At 32.1% G+C, this 13697-nt stretch overlaps 1 protein-coding gene across 1 annotated transcript in view; it reads right to left on the reverse strand.

The window, feature by feature from the left end:
• Positions 1–1042: 1042 nt before the first annotated feature.
• LOC142240036 (putative sodium-coupled neutral amino acid transporter 11) overlaps positions 1043–13697 on the reverse strand; it is a 143394-nt gene continuing 130739 nt past the window's right edge. Inside the window, exons 9-11 of the mRNA XM_075311758.1 lie at positions 7520–7632; positions 7218–7409; positions 1043–1323 (exon numbers count right to left, since the gene is read on the reverse strand). Coding sequence (XP_075167873.1) covers positions 1078–1323; positions 7218–7409; positions 7520–7632 — 551 coding nt within the window. The 3' untranslated portion in view covers positions 1043–1077. The remainder of the gene's footprint in view (positions 1324–7217; positions 7410–7519; positions 7633–13697) is intronic.

Raw genomic sequence — 13697 nt, forward strand, 5'->3', positions numbered from 1 at the left:
TGTGGTCTGAGACTAATATTGGTGAGTATGAAATATTTTTTTCACTGTGTTTCCCATGCCATCATATTTGCTTATACAGCTTCTGGGGAAAAATCAATTCTTCGAAATTAAATTTTCTCTTTTACTTATATTTTAACTTAAATTAAATACTTAACGATGAATTATCATGTATTTTTCTTTTTTCCTTATTTAGATTATAGTTTATTCATCAAATCCTAAACATATCATTTTAAAATCCTAAAGATACCTGCCTATCGATCTGGACAATACCAGCCTGTTAACTTTTTTCGTTTCTCCTTTAATTTTAGGTAACATTCTTTGCAAATTCCTTAATAACTATACCTTTTGGTTTGATCAAATTGCTGTATTTAGTTTTGCTTTTAGTTTTGATTACGAGTTTTACAGTAAAATCTTAAGATTATGGATGTTTTAAATTTTGGTTTGATTGATTGGCTCATTTTGGGGTTTTTTGGTATTGCATATATAACAAGTTGCTACATAATTTATGTATGACTAGAATATTACATCGGTAAATGGGATTACTCAGGAGCAATTTTATGATTAATTGAAAAACTTGCAAATATTTACCAAACCATTCAAGTGAGTAGAATAGTCAAAAATTTAATTAGCTAAAAAGTAAATCTTCTTCTTTAAATTTTTATATTATTTGCAAGATCTTCTTGTAAATTAAATTAAACATTTCTGAAATATAAATATGTTAAAGCTTCTTTGTTTTACAGGGAATAGCTACAAGGAGAGAAGGAAATAATAAGGATTATCATAAAATTTTAAATAAAACATTTTTAAAGGAAATCACAGAATATTTCATTCTAATAATTTTTTTTTGATCACCCTGAAAATGATCTTGATAATTAGGTAAATTATGTTAGAAAATTAGTTCTATGATATGGGGATGTTATATATTCTCCTTGAAATTTTATATCTTACCCCTTACAGACAATATTCGCTTAATCATATTTTTCTGCTCCATGTTTAATGTATAATAATATCATCATTATAATGTGTATGAGTTTGTCTGTGGTTGTGTATTGTATATGTATATTAATATCAGATACTTTAATTCGTTAAGGTAACATTATCACTTGAGGTGGCTTGTTTACAATAGCCCATCACAATATCAGCCCTACAATCTTCACTGAGACTGGGCAGGAGTACAGCAGCTCCTAAAATAGTAACTAAAGCACCGAAGACCACTAGGCCCAAAGCAGGTAACTTTTCACGACTTGTCAAAGGATTTGGATCCAATTGTATGAACGCCAGGCCGGGTAATATATAGGCCAAAGGGATGGCAGCCAAGAGACCCTGAAAGAGAGGTTTATATTAGTTTTCAAATTACAAACAAATATATACAGCCGTAAGTTCGGCCAGACCGAACCGTATATACCCTCCACCATAGATTAATTTAATTGGTTGGTCTTTATGCATATGGACGCAGATTCGATTTATATAGAGGAGTCTATAAATAATTATGAACCTATAAACCGGTTCGGAGGAAATTTGCACTTGCAGGAAGCGTGGAAAATCAAATTTGGGGATGTGTTTATATTAGGGCTATATTAAATCTTTTGGAGGCCGTATATTAACACCACGTACCCTATTTAAACCGGATCGGATGAAATTTGCACCTTCAAGAGGATCCGCAAGCCCAATCTGGGGATCGGTTTATATAAGAACTAAAGGGTGGTTTGGGCCGATGTTGATTTTGAATAAAACACAAACTAATTAGGAAATTATTGTAATTTTATTTTATTATGATATATTGGTATTACTCAATTATGTATGGAACAAAATATCGGCCAAATGCGCGCCGCGACCTCGGTGGCACACCTTCATCCGATGGTCCAAATTTTCGATGACGCTGAGGCATAATGGAGGTTCTATGCTGCTAGTGTGCCGAATTATCTCATCCTTTAGCTCTTGAATTGTTGCTGGCTTACCGACGTACACCTTTCAAATAACCCCAAAGAAAAAAGTCCAACGGTGTCAAATCACATGATCTTGGCGGCCAATTGACATCGCCATTACGTGAGATAACACGGCCATTGAATTTGTTGCGCAAAAGAGCTTTTGTTTCGTTAGCTGTGTGGCAAGTGGCACCGTCCTGCTGAAACCATATATCGTCCACATCCATATCTTCCAATTCGGGCCATAAAAAGTTCGTTATCATCTCACGATAGCGAAAACCATTCACAGTAACTGCCTGACCGGCCTCATATTGGAAAAAATACGGCCCGATGATGCCGCCAGCCCATAAACCGCACCAAACAGTCACTCTTTATGGGTATATTGGTTTTTCGACAATCACTCTTGGATTCTCATTCGCCCAAATGCGGCAATTCTGTTTATTGACGAAACCACAGAGGTGAAAATGTGCCTCATCACTGAAAATGATTTTCTTCGAAAATTGATCATCCACTGTTGCCATTTCTTGGAACCATTTAACACGTTGTTGGATTGTGTATCTCTCCATGGTTAAAATTGAGTAAGTCTGAAATAGAGAAATGTCAAATAAAATTCGGAAAAAAACTTGGCATTTAGGTGTGGTTCACATTCAACATCGGACCTTACAATTTAACCACCCTTTATATACAGTGAGTGAAATTACAATGAAAAAAAAAAGAATTGAAAAAAAAATGTCTTGCTATTCATTTGTATGTTTTTGGCAAAACAATGGAAACTTTTGTAATAAAAAAGAAATAAGTATATACGGCCAGGCCGAATTTTATATACCATCCACCATGGATTGCGTAGAAACTTCTACTAAAGATGGTCATCCACAATTAAATTACTTGGATTGCAGCCGATGGCAAGGCATCTTAAAACTGCATAACATCATCTAAATTGTAAGTTAGTCTATACACCCTCAAAAAAAATCGCTTCTTTAACATATGTTCCAAACATATTTTGCAGGAAGCACATATATTATTGGATACTGCCGAAACATTAATATGTTTGTTTTATGTGAACATATTATATGTTTGGAAGCATTTTGAGCCCAAAAATATTATATGCTTGGAAGAATTTTTCCCAAAGACGATTGTGCTCATTCCCTAACATACTCGTTATTTTCACTTCCACGAAATATTTTAATTCTTGGCACCTTTTTCTGTAATACAAATAATGTTGAAGAAATTATTCACTTTCATAATTTTTTTAAATTTTACCTTTCGCCTGCACGGAGAATCGAACCGAGTACCATACAGTTTGTAAGCCAACACACTATCCACTGGGCTACGTAGCTGTCATGGTCACCAGCAGATAATTCTCGTTATAAGTTACATTTATATAGCATAGTTTGCAGCGCCCACGAGCCCATGCAAACATAACATTATTTAACAGAAACTTACATTTGTTTGCCACGTGGAGCAGTGGTTAGCATGTCTGCCTTGCATGCAAAGGGTCGTGGGTTCAATCCCTGCTCCGACCGAACACTTTTTTCTTTTTTTTTAATTTACACATTTATATTTATACTATATTAAATTTTTATAATGAAACTTCGAAATGTGGGTTATTAAAGATTTATAGTCATTAACAGTGCTTGATATAAACGAAATTGACTGATTTTTGGATAAAATATTATTTTTTTATTGCAAAAATAACAATTTTGTAACAAAAAACTGTTTTTGGTACAAAACTTTAAAATTTGGAAGGAATTCAAAAACTAACAAAAGAAGAACGTGGAGTCGAGTATAAACATACATAAATAATTTTATAATATAAACATAAATTTATTTAGACGTGAACAGTTTTTTACTAGCATTTAACACCATCGGTCTAAAATGCCTTTTATTTTTCTTTAATAATTAATTCATTTTAAAGAAAATAAACTTTTTAAATTGTTTTAGTTGCAAAACTCGAACTTAATGCCCGCTTTTATATTTGAAGGTGTCCGTCAACTCCTCTTGGACTACTTATTAATAAAGAGGAACTAAACTTTGTTTTTATACATTTTACTGTGTAATTTTTCACTATTTCCTCCTTATTTCATTTTACTGTCCCAACTCTAAAAAGAGTATAGTGCCCTTTCGTTATTTTTATGAAGACCCCTGATTTCTTTAAACGAACCAAGAAAAAAATTGTGCCCATAATGCCAAAATGATAAACAAAACACATGTCCACACATACATAAAATGCTGCTCTCAAGGCGAAAACACAGGCTTTTTTTTCAAATGTCTATTCTCTTGGTTCCGAATGTCCATTCTCTTTATTAAAATTAAATAATATTTAGACTTAGCATATCAAATTTTTGGCCTTATCATAAAACAGTTTTCCGAAACAACATACCAGCGGTTTCACAGAAATTATTCTCTTTTGATTCTTTCGCTATGTTATGTTGATATCTTTCGTCAACTCTCCCGGTTTCCATCTCTATTTCTTTCTCTATACTCTCTCTGTCGCTTTGGATAAAATATCACAACATATGTATGTTTAGTCGAAATTTGTAAATTTATATATGTTTGCATTCACACATATGATTTTTATGAAACATTTATGCCCCAAACATAATATATTCTAACATATTAACATAGATGTCCCAAACATTTAGTGTTAGTTTAGGAACATTACATGTTTGCACTTAAATATATTGTGTTTTAAAATTGTGCCCGAAACACACTTTGTTTATATCAGAACATATGAAAAACATATTTTTCTAAGAGTGTACGGGATATATAGTAGACAAAAGAAAGGTCGATTAAATACGTATATATTCAGTTCTTGACCGGTATATATAGGGAAGAAATAATTACGAACCGATATGAACTTTTGTGCGGTAATTATAGAGCCAGAATTCAAATATCGAGGTCGCTTTATATGGCAGATTTTTTTACTGTTTGGTAGATTGGTAGAATTCTTGATGTTTTGGAAGATTTTGCAAACTGTTCCTCTCCAACTATGAAATGCTTCATAAATTTTCTATAGAAATAAAATTTTGACAAAATTTTCTATAGAAATAAATTTTTAACAAAATTTTGTATAGAAATTATATTTTGACAAAATTTCCTAAAGACATAAAATATTGACAACATTTTCTATACAAATAAAATTTTGACAAAATTTTCTATAGAAATAACATTTTGACAAAATTTTCTATGGCAATAAAATTTTGGTAGATTATTTTTGGCCCGAGTGGTAATCGTGATTTTTCTGTGTTTGGGGATCGGTTTATTTGGGGCTATATATAATATAGATCGATGCGGACCAATTTTGGCATGGTTGTTATCGGCCATACACTAGCGAAATGTACCATATTTCAACCACATCGGATGAATTTTGCTCCTTCAAGAGGCTCCGGAGGCCAAATCTGGGCATCGGTTTATATGGGGGCTATATATAATTAAGAACCGATATGGACCAATTTTTGCATGGTTGTTAGAGACCATATACTAACACCACGTACTAAGTTTCAACCGGATCGGATGAATTGAGCTCCGGCTCAAATCTGGGGATCGGTTTATATAAGGGCTATATATAATTATGGACCAATTCTGGCATGATTGTTAGAGACCATATACTAACACTACGTACCAACTTTCTACCGGATCGGATGAAATTTTCTTCTCTTAAGGCTCCGCAAGCCAAATCTGGGGATCGGTTTATATGGGGGCTATATATAATTATAGACCGATGTGGACCAATTTTTGCATGGCTGTTAGAGACCATATACCAACATCATGTACCAAATTTCAGCCGGATCAGATGAAATTTGCTTCTCTATGAGGCTCCGCAAGCCAAATCTGGGGATCGGTTTATATGGGAGTTATATATAATTATGGACCGATATGGACCAATTTTTGCAAGGCTGTTAGATACCATATACCAACATCATGCATCATGTACCAAATTTCAGCCGGATCGGATGAATTTTGCCCTTCCAAGGGGCACCGGAGTTCAAATCTGGGGGTCGGTTTATATGGGGCCTATATATAATTATGGACTGATATGGACCAATTTTTGCATGGTTGTTAGATACCATATACTTACAGCTCGTACCAAATTTCAGCCGAATCGGATGAATTTTGCTCCTCCAAGAGGCTCCGGAGGTCAAATCTGGGGATCGGTTTTTATGGGGGCTATTTATAATTATGGACCGATGTGGACCAATTTTTGCATGATTATTAGGGACCATATACAAACACCATGTACCAAATTTTAGCCAGATTGGATGAAATATGCTGCTCTTAGAAGCTCCGCAAGCCAAATCTGAGGATCGGTTTATATGGGAGTTATATATAATTATGGACCGATATGGACCAATTTTTGCAAGGTTGTTAGATACCATATACCAACATCATGCATCATGTACCAAATTTCAGCCGGATCGGATGAATTTTGCCCTTCCAAGGGGCACCGGAGTTCAAATCTGGGGGTCGGTTTATATGGGGCCTATATATAATTATGGACTGATATGGACCAATTTTTGCATGGTTGTTAGATACCATATACTTACACCTCGTACCAAATTTTAACCGGATCGTATGAATTTTGCTCCTCCAAGCTGCTCCGGAGGTCAAATCCGGGGATCGCTTTATATGGGGGCTATATATAATTATGGACCGATGTGGACCAATTTTTGCATGGTTATTAGGTACCATATACCAACACCATGTACCAAATTTTAGCCAGTTCGGATGAAATATGTTTCTCTTAGAGGCTCCGCAAGCCAAATCTGGGGGGTCCGTTTATATGGGGGCTATACGTAAAAGTGAATCGATATGGCCCATTTGCAAACCATCCGACCTACTTCAATAAAAACTACTTGTGCCAAGTTTCAAGTCGATAGCTTGTTTCGTTCGGAAGTTCGCGTGATTTCAACAGACGGACGGACGGACATGCTTAGATCGACTCAGAATTTCACAGCTACCCAGAATATATATATACTTTATGGGGTCTTAGAGCAATATTTCTATGTGTTGCAAACGGAATGACAAAGTTAATATACCCCCATCCTATGGTGGGGGTATAATTGTTGAAATGTTAACTAATTTTTAGTTCATGTATTACTATTTTTCGCATGATTTATGTAATGACAAATTTCGACTAATAAACCCCTATTTTTCCATAATATATTATTGCAAATTATTCTAGGCATATGAAATGCCACTCAACCGTATGGCAATCGTATGTTATATTTTCCCTTGTTTTGTAACATTTCGCGCTTTGAATTCTCTATACCGTCTTAAGCCAATTCTACTTACATTCAGTTCCAACACGGAACCCAAACATTCAGTCATGGGTGATATGACGAAAGCACTGAATACAATAGCCAGTGTAATATTCCGTGAATACTCATCCACTTCAGCGCCTTTTTCCTGTTTAGGATCCTTTTCTTGGGTCAGTTCACTAATGGGTTCTTTCAGAATAAATCTATGGACCATGGCTCGAACAATCTATGTAAATAAAATAAGGAAAATTAGTGCTACTCTCTTCACCATTTCAAAATAAATGTATGTATGTTAATAATTTCAGTTTTTTTATTTTGTTTAGAATTTCTTTATACCTCTCTTGAGACAAAACATTCAATAGGAAAAGTTAATAATATCGATATAGAGAAGAGTACACGTGAGAAATTCATCAGGTCATCATTCCAGCAGTAGTTTTCAAGTAAATCACCTTTAAACAATTAAATTAAATTTTTTGCATTTGATTTCATTTGAACAAATTGTTTGTGTTAAAATTACAATGATAATAATAACAACAACAATAACAAGAACTGTTAGTGCTTAGCAGAAAGAGAAAAACATTAACGACAATAATAACAATAATGTAATACAGTGAGGAAGAGACAACAAGCAGGTGTAAGAGTAAAGAAAGAACCTTGAGAATGTGCAAGTTTGAAAATTGGTGCAGAAAATTCTTGTAATTATAGGAAGACGAGTAATTGAGTATCAATATATTTACATATTTGTATATATGTATGTGTCATATACCTGTACTACTATATGTGCATGAATATATATTTGTACGAACTGTTTGAGTACTAGTCTATATACGAAAATTCTTAGCATGGAGTAGTTATAATAAAACAAGTAAGAAAAGTTTATAGTCGGGCCGGGCCGGGCCGACTATGTTATATCCTGCACCACTATGTAGATCCCCATTTGCATATAAAATCCGTCAAATGGGTTAGGTGCTATACACTCAAAAAAATGTTTTTCTGATTCAATCACGAAATTAATTGATCCAATTAATTTTTTTATTGAAGTGTCTTCAATCACAGAAATGAAAGTATCAATTAAAAAAATAATTGACACTCAATTAAAAAATTAATTGATACTATTAATTTGAGTAACTGATTTCTGTTTCAATTGAAAAACTTTTTGAAGTAATTAAATTTTTAATTGAATATTTTTTTAAAATTAAGATTTTAATTGGAAAATTTTTCGTGAATTTTTTTTTCTGTGTACATAAATGTTTTTGTCCTATATACATTTAAATATGACTCGATCTGGACAAAATTCGTTAACCTAAAATTTAAGTCGGCTAATGCATTGGGGTGGAACACAATGTTAGTAACAATGTGGGAAACATTTAAATCTGAAGCAATTTTTAGGCAACTTCGCAAAAGACGATAAATCGGCCGATATGTATGAAAAGATTAGGAAAATTGAAGTCATTCTTGCATGATTTCGAAATGCAGGTATTTTGACCATTTTTGCCCAAATCGGTAAAACATATATCCATTTATCATGCAGAGTAAGAATGTTAATTATACTCTCCTGAGCGAAGTTTCACAAAAATCGGAGTCAAAATTTGGTGGTCATAAAACAGATAAGAACGATTTTTTCTACAAGACACAATTAAACACACAAGCATACTGTGGCAAAAAATAAACAAAATATATGTATAAAATAACAAAACATATAATGTTGTACACTCATAAGTGGAACACCACACAGTAGAAACACATATGCTCGTGTTATGATTAACTGATAAGAAAAAATTATTGCTGGTTTGGTTTAGTGTCCATTGCTTTACCATGGAATTTAAACAAGATGCTAAGATTTTTATTTGAAATGTTTATTAGAATTGACAAACTGAAAATGCCTTCAGAAAATATGGAAAAATGTAGTACTACTGTAAGCGCAGCTTATTTGAAAAAGGGTAGAAAATAATCTCAAAGCTCACTGACATATGGTTAGAAATCAAAACCGCATTAAAACCTCATGTTAAGTAATCTTTTGCTATATAGAAAATAGTATGTACAGGCTATATAAAAAAATTCAACTTTTTGCAATGCCTGCAAAATAGATATCCTCAGTAGATTAGTATTTGTGCCCTTTGATGACTTTTTCAATATCAGAAAAAAAGTTGATGGAGTTGTAGTCATGGTTGCCACAATTGGAAGAATGCTACCAAAGATGTTAGATTTTTCATCGTTTGGTAGATTGATAGAATTCTTGACGATTTTTTTCCTAGATTTTGCTTAATATTCTTCAACAGCTAAAAGCTTTAAAACCATTTTATTGACTAAACTAAGCTACTCTTAACCAACAGAGGAAAAGAATGTTTGTCAAATTTATTTGGGAAAAGCCCTATAGACTGCAAGATGGTTGGATGGACGCATGGTTGCCAAAATAAATTTGACAAATATTCTTTTCCTCTGTTGTTTAAGCTACTATTGTAGTTTAGTCAACACAATGGTTTTAAAGCTGAGATCAAAACAACAAATAGGATTACATTACAAACCAACAATAAAAAACAAAACACGAATGAAGTAAGAGGAAGCACGCTCAAAATAAACCCAGCCAACTGCACTCAAATCGATGATTTGATGGTGGCAAAGGAAAAGAGAGATGTTTGTATGAATTTTTTTGGGCATAATCCGGATATCATAAACCTTTTTTCGGAAGGTTCAAGTGTGGTTCACTTTGGGTTTAGCGAACTGCCTGAATTTATTCTGATAATTGGTTGATAGTTTTGCTGCAAGTAGAGGATGCTGATGAGAAATGTGGTAATTTCGAAACGTGCGTCCATCCAACCATCTGGGCTTTGCCCAAATAAATTTGACAAACATTCTTTTCCTCCGTTAGTTAAGCTACTCTTGTAGTTTAGTCAACACAATGGTTTTAAAGTTGAGATCAAAACAACAAATACAATTTTGACAAAATTTCCCATAGAAATGAAATTTTGAAAAAATTTTGTATAGAAATAAAACTTTGACAAAATGTTCTATAGAAAAAAATGTTGACAACATTTTCTATAGAAATAAAATCCTGACAAAATTTTCTATAGAAATAAAATCCTAACAAAATTTTCTATAGAAATAAAATCCTGACAAAATTTTCTATAGAAATAAAATTTTGACAAAATTTTCTCTAGAAATAAAATTTTGAAAACATTTTCTATAGGAATAAAATTTTGACAAATTCTTCTACAGAAATAAAATTTTGACAAAATTGTCTACAGAAATAAAATTTTGACGAGATTTTCTATAAAAATAAAATTTTGACAAAATTTTCTATAGAAAAAAAATTTTGACAAAATTGTCTACAGAAATAAAATTTTGACAAAATTTTCTAAAGAAATAAAATTTTGACAAAATTTTGAATAGAAATAAAATTTTGACAAAATTTTCTATAGAAATAAAATTTTGACAAAATTTTCTATACAAATAAAACTTTGACAAAACTTTCTATAGAAATAACATTTTGAAAAAATGTTCTATAGATGTAAAATTTTGACAAAATTTTCTAGATATACAATAGAAATAAAATTTTGACAAGATTGTCTATAGAAATAAAATTTTTACAAAATTTTCTATAAAATAAAATTTTGACAAAATTTTCTATATAAATAAAAATTTGACAAAATTTTCTATAGAAATACAATTTTGACAAAATTTTCTATAGAAATACAATTTTGACAAAATTTTGTATAAAAATAAAATTTTGAAACATTTTCTAATGAAATTAAATTTTGTATAGAAATAAAAATGAACAACATTTTCTATAGAAATGAAATGTTGACAAAATTTTCTATAGAAATAAAATTTTTACAAAATTTTCTATAGAAATAAAATGTTGACAAAATTTTCTATAGAAATAAAATTTTTACAAAATTTTCTATAGAAATAATAATTTTCGTTTAAAAAAAAATTAAAACATTTCTGTCGAAGAAAAAATAGCTGTTTTTCATATTAACCACAAAATTTGGAACAAAATCTTCAAAATAACATTTTTTTAAATTTGGTTGATTTTTGGTAAAATTTTCTTAAAATTTTGGTAGATTATATTTAGCACGGGTGGCAACCGTGTTTGTAGACCGTATGTAGCCCAATTTGTTATGTTGATCGGGGATAACGCATCGTCACCAATGCAACATTTTGAAATTCACCTGTCTACCTATTGTACACGCAGAGAAAGAATATGATCACCCCAAATTTGTTTTATGAGCAAAATATTATTTTTGAATGCGTAAAAAAGCTTGTGTCGGAGAAACGAGTTCTCTAACTCGCATTCGTATTTAGGTTAGTTAAAAGTGGCAGCCCGATTTATATGCAGGCTCACTTAGACCATTGTGATAATTCGTATTTTAACGACATAAAATCTTTGTGCTCAAGACAATATTTTTTCAATGTACTAACCGCTATTTAAATAAAAATTGATCTTATGAGGAAATGTGTGAAATGTGAAATTTTACCAAATAACTGATGCAATTGGTTAATATTGAGAAGATAGTGCTGATGTGTACTTTGTACATATTGAGTATGGGTTAAAGTGCGTATTACCACAAAAAAACCAATAGGAATTTAATTTAATGCCAGAATGATAAGTGGGGGAAGGATAATATTTCTGCTGGAAAATGCTAAAAAGTAAAACGCTTGAAAAACGGGTATCACCAACGTTGTTCTATTTCTACAGTCTGTTTATCTCTTCGAATACTTCAAATTTCTATCAATAAAAATTTACATGTTGGGGACAGTACATGGTCCCATGGATAGTGTGTTGGCTTATAAAACGGATGGTCCGTTGTTCGATTCTCTGTCCGGGAAAAAATAAAATTAAACAACAAAAATATATGCTATGAGCAAAATATATTATGCGTAAGTGAGCAAGATATGGGGAAGATACAATTAGTCGGAAAATATAAAATATAGCTGAGCAAGTCCCTCTTAATTTTTTACATCCTGTTGAAAAATCCAACGCTTATCAACAAAAAAATATTGGGAACGCAAATTACAAATACACGATTTTTTCAAATGTTAGAGAATTTATTCCTTAACAACCCAGCAAAAAAAGAGCTTCCAAAAATGAAGTTTGGATCCCCAATTTGTGATCCAGAAATAGTGCAAACTTGGATCACGTCCAATGAATTTTACATGAACTTGTCATTGGATCCAAATGTTAGAGAATTTATTCCTTAACAACCCAGCAAAAAAAAAGAGCTTCCAAAAATGAAGTTTGGATCCCCAATTTGTTATCCAGAAATACTGCAAACTTGGATCACGTCCAATGAATTTTACATGAACTTGTCATTGGATCCTATACATTGCTTTAGAAGTTGTGCTACAAATGAACTTCCATTTGAATGAAGAAATTTAGAAAAAATATGTATATACGGACGTAAGTTCGGCCAGGCCGAATCTTATGTACCCTCCACCATGGATTGCGTAGAAACTTCAACTAAAGACGGTCATCCACAATTAAATTACTTGGGTTGCGGCCGATGGCAAGGCATCTTAAAACTTCTTAACATCGTCTTCTAAATTGTAAGTTAGTCCAAGGTCGATTAAATACGTATATATTCAATTCTTGACTGCTATATATAGGGAAGAAATAATTACGAACCGATATGAACTTTTGTGCGGTAATTATAGAGACAGAATTGAAATATGGGGGTCGCTTTATATGGGTGCTATATACAATTATCAACACGAGTCTATCAAAAATGGCAGATTTTTTACTATTTTGTAGATTGGTAGAATTCTCGATGTCTTGGAAGATTTTGCAAAATATCACTCTCCAATTATGAAATGCTTCATAAATTTTCTACAGAAATAAAATTCTGACAAAATTTTCTATACAAATAAAATTTTGACAAAATTTTCTATACAAATAAAATTTTGACAAAATTTTCTATAGAAATACAATTTTGACAAAATTTTCTATAGAAATAAATTTTTGAAAAAATTTTGTATATAAATTATATTTTGACAAAATTTCCTAAAGACATAAAATTTCTATAGAAATAAAATTTTGACAAAGTTTTCTATAGAAATATAAAATTTTGACAAAATTTTCTATGGCAATAAAATCTTGGTAGATTATTTTTGGCTCTTTGAGGCTCCGCAAGCCAAATCTGGGGATCGGTTTATATGGGGGCTATATATAATTATGGACTGATGTGGACCAATTTTTGCATGGTTGTTAGAGCCCATATACCAACACCATGTACCAAAATTCAGCCGGATCGGATGAAATTTGCTTCTTTTGAGGCTCCGCAAGACAAATCTGGGGATCGGTTTATATGGGGGCTATATATAATTATGGACCGATGTGGACCAATTTTTGCATGGTTGTTAGAGACTATATACCAACACCATGTACCAAAATTCAGTCGGATCGGACGAAATTTGCTTCTCTTTGAGGCTCCGCAAGACAAATCTGGGGATCGGTTTATATGGGGGCTATATATAATTATGGACCGATGTGGACCAATTTTTGCATGGTTGTTAG

This window comes from Haematobia irritans, chromosome 5 (genome assembly GCF_050003625.1).
Source record: "Haematobia irritans isolate KBUSLIRL chromosome 5, ASM5000362v1, whole genome shotgun sequence".
Classification (NCBI taxonomy): Eukaryota; Metazoa; Arthropoda; class Insecta; order Diptera; family Muscidae; genus Haematobia; species Haematobia irritans.